We start from the raw sequence: 9,960 nt of genomic DNA on the forward strand, positions 1-9,960 counted from the left end.
TGGAGTTTGTTCAGTGTTCTCTCATCATCATGATGATGATGATGATGATGATGATGATGAGGAGGAGGATGAGGATGATGATGATGAGGATGATGATGAGGATAATGATGATGATAAGGAGGATGAGGATAATGATGATAAGGATGATGATGAGGATAATGATGATGATGAGGATAAGGATGATGATGATGATGAGGAGGATGAGGATGGTGAGGATGAGGATAATGATGATGATGATGAGGAGGATGAGGATAATGATGATGAGGATGATGATGAGGATGAGGATAATGACGATGAGGATAAGGATGATGATGATGATGAGGATAATGAGGATGATGATGAGGATAAGGAGGATGATGATGAGGAGGAGGAGGATGATGAGGATGATGATGATGATGATGAGGAGGATGATGAGGATGAGGATAATGATGATGATGATGAGGATGATGAGGATGAGGATAATGATGAGGATGAGGATAATGATGATGAGGATGATGATGCGGATAAGGAGGATGATGATGAGGAGGATGATGATGAGGAGGAGGATGATGAGAATGAGGATAATGATGATGAGGAGGATGATGATGAGGAGGATGAGGATGATGATGAGGATAATGATGATGATGATGATGATAAGGAGGATGAGGATAATGATGATAAGGATGATGATGAGGATAATGGTGATGATGATGATGATGAGGAGGAGGATGAGGAGGATGATGAGGATGAGGATAATGATGATGATGATGAGGAGGATGAGGATGAGGATAATGATGATGATGAGGATAATGATGATGATGATGATGAGGATGAGGATAATGATGATGAGGATGATGATGAGGATAAGGAGGATGATGATGAGGAGGAGGAGGATGATGAGGATGATGATGATGATGATGAGGAGGATGATGAGGATGAGGATAATGATGATGAGGAGGAGGATGATGATGATGAGGAGGATGAGGATAATGATGATAAGGATGATGATGAGGATAATCAAGTCAAGTCAAGTCTGCTTTATTGTCAATTCTTCCACATGTACAGCATGTACAGCTGATGATGAGGATGAGGATAATGACGATGAGGATAAGGATGATGATGATGATGAGGATAATGAGGATGATGATGAGGATAAGGAGGATGATGATGAGGAGGATGATGAGGAGGAGGAGGAGGATGATGATGATGAGGATGAGGATAATGATGATGAGGATGATGATGAGGATAAGGAGGATGATGATGAGGAGGATGATGAGGAGGAGGAGGAGGATGATGATGATGAGGATGAGGATAATGATGATGAGGATGATGATGAGGATGAGGATAATGACGATGAGGATAAGGATGATGATGATGATGAGGATAATGAGGATGATGATGAGGATAAGGAGGATGATGATGAGGAGGATGATGAGGAGGAGGAGGAGGATGATGATGATGAGGATGAGGATAATGATGATGAGGATGATGATGAGGATAAGGAGGATGATGATGAGGAGGAGGAGGATGATGAGGATGATGATGATGATGATGAGGAGGATGATGAGGATGAGGATAATGATGATGATGATGAGGATGATGAGGATGAGGATAATGATGAGGATGAGGATAATGATGATGAGGATGATGATGCGGATAAGGAGGATGATGATGAGGAGGATGATGATGAGGAGGAGGATGATGAGAATGAGGATAATGATGATGAGGAGGATGATGATGAGGAGGATGAGGATGATGATGAGGATAATGATGATGATGATGATGATAAGGAGGATGAGGATAATGATGATAAGGATGATGATGAGGATAATGGTGATGATGATGATGATGAGGAGGAGGATGAGGAGGATGATGAGGATGAGGATAATGATGATGATGATGAGGAGGATAATGAGGATGATGATGAAGCTGATGGCTTGTTCTCTGCAGTGAACACTCACTGTCACGCCGATCACATCACCGGCACCGGACTCCTGAAGAAGAAGGTGTTCGGTCTGAAGAGTGCCATCTCTAAACACAGCGGAGCCACCGCCGACATGCAGCTGTCAGACGGAGACCGCATCACCTTCGGCAAACACGTATGAGCATTTACTCAAACACTTACTTAAACTAAATCATGCCATTTACCGTCAGTTTAGCGGTTTTAAATATAGGTACAAATAATATATAGTAGAAATATGTAAATAAAAATATAACTTAATTTATTATTTAATAATCATTCATTAAACCTTAAAAACCACACTGATTCAAACACAAAATCAGTCAATTTATTTATATTAGATATAAATAATTATAATAATATAATTTAATATTGCATGTGATCAAGGCAATGCAATAAACTTCAAAAACAAAATCAATACTGTGTCACTTACAGTGAGATTATTTATGTTAAATTTAATCATATAAATATATATATAAAATATAATTTAATATTGCATGTGATCAGGGCAATGCAATCAACTTTAAAATCCACACTGATTCAAAAACTAAATCAATACTGTCACTTACAGGGAGATTATTTATGTTAAATATGTGTATATATATATATAATTTAATATTGCAAATGAGCAGGGCAATGCAATAACCTTAAAATCAACACAGATTTAAAAACAAGATCATGACAGGGTCATTTACAGTCAGTTTATTTAAATTAAATATATAATATATAATATAAATAATATATTATAGAAATATGTAAATCTAAACATAATTTAATTTCATATTTAAACATAGTCATTTACAGTCAGTTTATTTATAATAAATATAAATGAATAAATATAATAATATATAATCTAAAAATATAATATTGCAAGTGACCAGGTCAATGCAATATATTTTAAAATTTATGCAGTTTAAAAAACAAGCTTGTGACCTGTTTTTTTATGTTCAGTATATTTACATTGAATGTACATTAAAAAAAATATAGTATAATGTAATAATATAAAAATATAATTTAATATTGGAAGTGATCAGGCCACATTGATTAAAAAACAAGATCATGACGGGGTCAATTACAGTCAGTTTATTTATATTCAATATAAACACATAAATATAATAAATTCACACACATGCACGTATATATTTAAGACGAATGTTATGTTTATATATTAAATATATTTATATATAATATAAATTATATAAATATATGCATGTAAATATTTTCACAATATATATGTGCATGTGTGTGTATTTATATGTACATAATAAATATACACAGTACACACACATATATTATGTAAACAAAAATTTTATTTTGCATGCGATTAATGACGATTAATCGTTTGACAGCACTAATAAATATATAACATAAAAATATAATTTAATATCGCAAGTGATCAGGGCATTGCAATAAATCTTGAATCCACATGATCATGAGCGGCTCAACTCTCTCTGACTCTGATAATCCTGATCATCTGACAACAACACTGTAAAACATTACAAAGATCATTTATGTAATCTGTGTTCCTGACAGTGTTAATGTCAGATGATCAGGATTATCAGAGTTAGAGAGAGTTGAGCAGGCTCTAGAATGAATGAAGTGCTGATTATGACTCTTGTTTCAGTGTCTGACGGTGCGAGAGACGCCGGGACACACAGACGGATGCGTGACGTACGTCTCTGAAGACGAGCGCATGGCCTTCACCGGAGACGCTCTGCTCATCCGCGGCTGCGGACGCACCGACTTCCAGCAAGGTCAAACCACACAAACACTTCATATATCCACCCTCGAGGACGATATAGTTTTAGGGTTTATAATAATATTCAGTGCATCAAAAAAAAATTCAGTGCAAGCAAAATATAGTAAAAATTCGGCGCAAATTATATTTTCACACTATTTTTCACTAAAAGAAAATAGATTCAATCTTGTACATTTATATGCGCCAATAAAACCACACGCAGTCATAAATGGCAATATTTACCTGCCCTTATTGTGAAACTAGTCAAATGACGAGCTTAGAAAACGTAATATCAAAATAAAAAGCAGAATATAATCACTGAAGCTGCAATATATACAGTATATATATATTGATTATCCATTACATCAGATTACATTCGATTTTTCCTGTGTATTTTGTGTTGTTTTTGTAGTACTTCAATTGTCCACATGATGGGGCCACAGTAACGCTGTGCACCTGTCTTCATTCAGGTAGTCCTCACAGACTGTATGAGTCTGTCCATAAGAAGATCTTCACTCTGCCGGGACACTGTTTCGTTTACCCCGCTCACGACTACAAGGGTACGTGATGACACTCGTTTACCGCGGTAAACTGTGAGACGCTGTGTGTTAAAGGCGTTTTACCACGGGACACTAAAACTGCATAAGCCACTGCTTTTTCAGTTTGTTTTTTTTTTCAGTCTGAAAAAGACAACCGTGTTAAACAATTTAACTATTTAGTAGGGTTAATAGTGTCTAGGGCCCTATGAAATCTGTTTGATTTTTTTTCCACAAATTCCGTTTTTTGTCATTTGAATTTTTCTGGACTCCTTTTCAATGCTTAAATTAAATTGTATTAATCAAAAATCATGTCTAATTGACTAAAATCATGAAAATTCTGCAATTTAACATCAATTTATTCAAAGTTTAACAAGTCCTATGAAATGTTTTATTTTTTCTCACCATCTGCTTTATTGCTACCGAATTCTGTGTTTAAGCATGCCTGATTATTTGAATGCATAAAAACAACTTAATTTATTAAAATGTTTACAATAGCTCTATGACATTTTTTAATTTATTTTATTCTCAGAAATTCTGGGTTGTGTATTTTAATTTTCAAATGAAATCAAATGAAATTAAACTTTATTTACTTTTACTTTTTGGCAAACAAAGGGGATTTAGTATTAAAATGAAAACATGGAAGAAGTATTGTGTTATTATTCCTTAAAAAAAAAAGTTTTATTTTAGTAGTAGTAGTAGGTACAGTCTACTGAACAACAGTAGGCTAATATATTTCTGACACAATTTCTTCAAGTTAAACCGAACTTATATTTTGAGTACCGTTTTGTTTGTGTGTGTATATGATATATCCGTCTGCTTGTAATCACAGGGTCCTAAGCATCTTCTCTCAGCTGTTTGTGTGTGTGATTTATTCTCCTGTTTGTCGCTGAAGGGCAGACCGTGTCCACCGTCGATGAGGAGAAGAAGTTCAATCCACGGCTGACAAAGACTCTCCCTGAGTTTGTGAACATCATGAACAACCTCAACCTCCCCAAACCTAAGAAAATAGGTACAGTATGTGTTTATTAATGCTGCATGATCAATTACAATACACTGCCGGGATTTATCAGTATAAATTACATATTGTGTTTTGGAATAATTGGGATTTTTCAGTGTTTTTGAAAGAAGTCTCTTCTGCTCTTCTGCATTTAATGAATCGAAATCACAGTAAAAATTGTGTAATATTATTAGAATTACAAATATCTGTTTTCTTTGTGAATATCTGTTAAACTGTAATTTATTTCTGTGATGCACAGCTGTATTTTCAGCATCATTACTCCAGTCTTCAGTGTCACATGATCTTCAGAAATCATTCTAATATGCTGATTTGCTGCTCGAGAAACATTTCTGATTATTATCAATGTTGAAAACATTAATATTTTTGTGGAAACCGTGATGCATTTTATTTTTCAGGATTCACAGATGAATAGAAAGTTCAAAAGAACAGCATTTATTTGAAATACAAATCTTTTGTAACATTATAAATGTCTTTACTTTTGATCAATTTGATGCATCTTTGATGAATAGACGTATTAATAAAAAAAAAAATTTTTTTTCAAATCAGCATATTAGAATGATTTCTGAAGATCATGTGACACTGAAGACTGGAGTAATGATGCTGAAAATTCAGTTTTGATCACAGGAATAAATTACATTTTAACAGATATTTACATAGAAAACAGCTATTTAAATGTTTTTTTTTTTTTTACAATTTTTACTGTATTTTTAATCAAATAAACACAGCCTTGGTGAGCAGAAGAGACTGCACGTTTGTGTCTATATATTTCACAGAAGTAGTTCACCATAAAACAAGAATTGTTCATTTATCTTAATGTTATTTTACACCTACGTTACATTAGGCCTGGGCGATAAAACGGTATCGATATTTATCGACGGTACACCTTCTTCGATAACGATATAAAAAATGTTCGATATAGCGCACGATATAGTCACGTGCTCTGAGTGACGCAGACAGTACACACAAACACATGCTGTAATGCCTGCCTGTGATGAGGAGATTATGAGTAAAAAATAATAATATTAGTCGAATTTAAAATAAACATTTGCATTTGAATGTTAGGTGTGCATCGGCGCGCGAGATGCGCTGATGATGTAAGTGACACTGTTGCATTTTAATGTTTTATTAGTGTAGCCCACAAGACGCGCCGCTGCTGCGTTATTCATTCAAAATATTAACACAAGAGATGTATAGAAAGACATGCAAAGCTAAAACAGTTTAAACGTTTAGAAAACACATCGCGAATTTGTGGAGGTTTATTCCTTTTCACTGCGTCTCATATGTTTTCAAATTAGATATTTGTTTAATTTTTATTGTGTGCTTGACTGTTAAAACAAACAAAAAAATAGTTGTTTGTCTCAATAAATTGGGTTAATAATAAATACAGTGGTTAAATTTAAAAACAATTTTCTATTGCTCTTTGCTTTAAAAAAGGTTATAAAAAATCTCAATAATTATCGATACCGAACGATATGAAACATTATAGCGTTGATAAATTTTTTAGCTATATCGCCCCCAACCCTACGTTACATACAATAATGTTTTATCACCGGCCGTTCATAAAGACCACGACTGTCACTATATTCCAGTATTCTGAAGTCATCTGATGTGTTGTGTTTCACATTCTTTCGCACTCAAATCAACATGTTGTTTTTGGCGTGGACACGTGAGAGCGAGTGACGTTTGCTGTCAAACCCGATTCTTGTTTTGTGTTGCGCTGAATGAAGTCGCACAGGTTCGCGGCGAGTGAATGATGTGTTTCTCGGCCTGTAGGGATGCGTTGTAATTGCAGGATGAGTGATAACATGTCGTTTGCTCAGGTTTGTCAGGGTGTGTCGTGTTGCTCATCCTGAGCTTCGTTTGATGGCTAACGAACACTAAAATCATGTACAGGGTTCCCACGCTTCTACTAGAATATCAGACACATGGATTCAAGGCCTGGAAAGTACTTGACAACAAATATAGGTCCTTGAAATAAATTTGAAATAAATGTTGTTTTTTAAATTAGTAGCACAAGTGTTCCTAAAAAGAAAAGTAAGTGTATAGCCCTGTTTAACCACTGTTTATTCATTTAAAATTGAGAAAATCTTTAAAATGTAAATCTTTTAGAAGAATTGCAGCAAAAACCGGTTTGATGCTAGAATATATATTTGTATCAATATTTGAGAAATTGTATTAGTTAATAAATTAAGTCAATTAAATTGGTCTAAAAATGGTCTAAATGTATGAAACCTACACATTCAAAACCTCATTACTCTGAAATGTTTAATGTAAATGTTAAGTGTAAGTGAAACGTTAAGTGACACTACATATGCTGGGGTGTGAATTTGAAAGGTGCTTGATATAAAATAAATGGTGCTTTAAAAAGTCCTTGAATCTGGTGTTCATGACACAGTGGGAACTTCACTCCAGAGCTTTAAAACCGATCTCAAAACTCACTTATGTTTTGTTAATTGACTGTCTGCCTCATTTATTTCAATTGCATGCTTGCTTGTATTGCCTATCTGGTACATGCACTCTTAAAAATATTAAGAGTGCTTAAAAGGTGCTTCACAGCGATGCCATAGAAGAACCATTTCTGGTTCCACAAAGAAGCATTCAGTCAAAGAACATCTCTTTCTTAGCGTTTTATAATCTGAAGAACCTTCTTTATCCACAAAGAAGCTTTTGTGAAACAGAAAGTTTCTTCAGATGTTCTTTATGGAACCATTTAGACAAATAGGTTCTTCTATGGCATCGTGAAGCACCTTTATTTTTAGGAGCGTGTGATGATCTCTGCTTTATTTGGTTGATCATGTGACTGTATATTTGTATTTGTGTGCATGATATCTATCAACTTTAAGTAAAGCGTCTTTGGGTTTTGAAAGGCGCTATATAAATAAAACATTATTAGGGCCCGAGCACCGATGGTGTGAGGACCCTCTTGGAATTGCTCCGTTTATTATTCTTCTTCTTCTTCTCCAAAGTGAATCGCATTTTTGAGGGCCTAAACATTCTCTAAAACTCATGAAACTTTGCACACACGTCAGAACTGGCGAAAATTTACATCTGATATGGGTTTCAGAAGTGGGTGTAGCAAAATGGCTCGATAGCGCCACCTGTAAAATTTCAACGGAGTGCACCTCGAGCTACGTTTTACGTACATGTACGAAAATCGGTACACATGCGTAACACACCATTACCTACAAAAAAGTCTCTTGGTACAAAATCCAAATCCCAACAGGATGTACGTTATTTTCAATTTACTGTACAATTTTTGTGCAGTTTTTGACATTCCAGGCCTTGTACTTTGACGAACTCCACCTACAGTTTTATTCGGATCATCTTCAAATTTGGTGAGGGTCATCATAAGGCCTTTGTGACGTTAAATTGCGAAGATCCTGAGTTTTCATCAAGGGGCGTGTCCCTGGCGGCCTGACAAAGTTTGATGTTTCGCCATGAAACAGGAAGTTGCGCTTGCAGCTTTAATTATTATTATTATTATTATTATTATCTGATGTTGTCACTGTTTTTGCTTTGAATCCACAGATATATCAGTGCCTGCAAACCTGGTGTGTGGACTTCATGACATCCGAACATGAACGAACAAAGCCGGCGTTAATGTTTTAGTCAGATTATTTAAATTTTACGCTGTGTATTGATGTAAAAACTACATGCAGTGATGATTTTTGCATTAATGCACTCTTCTGATTCAGGGTAAATAGACAGATAAAACAGAACAATTATATACTAAACTAAAAAAAAAACATACTTTAAGAATATTTTGGGGTTTCATCAAAAACTTGACCAAATCTGTGTGCTCATATCATATCTATAATATACCATCACGCTTGGACTAATGAGGGTTTGTGCTCTTTCAGCATCATTTACACCAAAGCTTTAAATAATCAAGTGCTCTTGTAATGTGAAATGGATCTAATGATATATTTGGTAAGAAAAGTCTGTTTTTAATAAATGTTTGTCAGTTTTTCGCCTCTTTGGGTGCTCCTGAATGATGCATTTCCACAAATGGCTTCACCGTCAGGACGGACGAGAAAAACCAGCTTGATTTGCAAGTGAAATGGCCTGGAAGTGCATGCTCTCTTCTTCACAACACAGTGCTTTGCGTGAGTGTATCAGTGCTGACGAGTCTCTGATCTGATCTGACGGCCGTCATTCACGTGCAGATGTGGATCTTTGAGTGTTCATGTTTTGGTTTCTGCTGTTAAAGGTCCCCTGAAATGCTTAGAAACACGCAGCGTTACTCTAAGTGTTGACGCCATTTTAACTGAAACAGGAAGACAGGGCGGGGCATATCCAGCAGCCCCGCCCCTTTTTAAAATAGCCAATAGCGTTCGTTTGTATCACAGCTTGGGCTAGAGCCGTTGAGCTACGTAAAGCTGCATTTGACAGCCACAATCTCATCCATATTGCTATAAAATATAGCATTCTGTGTAGAATTCAAATAGCTCCGATACATTGTGTGGTCTGCGGCGACTCGCGCATGTGATCCGCTCCGTGCTATTTCGTCTCTGGACCGGAGCAGTGTGTGTGTGCGGAAACCAGACTTTTTTTGTTCCTCAATGGAAGCATATTTACACTGTTTGAGTCATTCCCTGTCCCCTATATAGTGCACTACGTGCCATTCACTCTACAGAAAATACTAACTCTGTGGACAAGTGACCGATTTCAGCCGTGGCTTCAGCGGCTATTTTATAGTGTAGGGGGCGGGGCTTCGGATTCTAGA

The 9,960-nt window shown here is 35.7% G+C and overlaps 1 protein-coding gene across 1 annotated transcript in view; it reads left to right on the forward strand.

Moving 5' to 3' along the window:
* The window catches only part of ethe1 (ETHE1 persulfide dioxygenase), a 14,559-nt gene extending 5,109 nt beyond the window's left edge, over window positions 1-9,450 (forward strand). The window contains exons 3-7 of the mRNA XM_016466866.1: window positions 1,930-2,078; window positions 3,564-3,693; window positions 4,148-4,237; window positions 5,109-5,225; window positions 8,763-9,450. Coding sequence (XP_016322352.1) covers window positions 1,930-2,078; window positions 3,564-3,693; window positions 4,148-4,237; window positions 5,109-5,225; window positions 8,763-8,815 — 539 coding nt within the window. The 3' untranslated portion in view covers window positions 8,816-9,450. The remainder of the gene's footprint in view (window positions 1-1,929; window positions 2,079-3,563; window positions 3,694-4,147; window positions 4,238-5,108; window positions 5,226-8,762) is intronic.
* The last annotated feature ends 510 nt before the right edge of the window (window positions 9,451-9,960 follow it).

The sequence above is a fragment of the Sinocyclocheilus anshuiensis genome, unplaced genomic scaffold, assembly GCF_001515605.1.
Source record: "Sinocyclocheilus anshuiensis isolate Anshui unplaced genomic scaffold, SAMN03320099.WGS_v1.1 scaffold480, whole genome shotgun sequence".
Lineage (NCBI taxonomy): Eukaryota > Metazoa > Chordata > Actinopteri > Cypriniformes > Cyprinidae > Sinocyclocheilus > Sinocyclocheilus anshuiensis.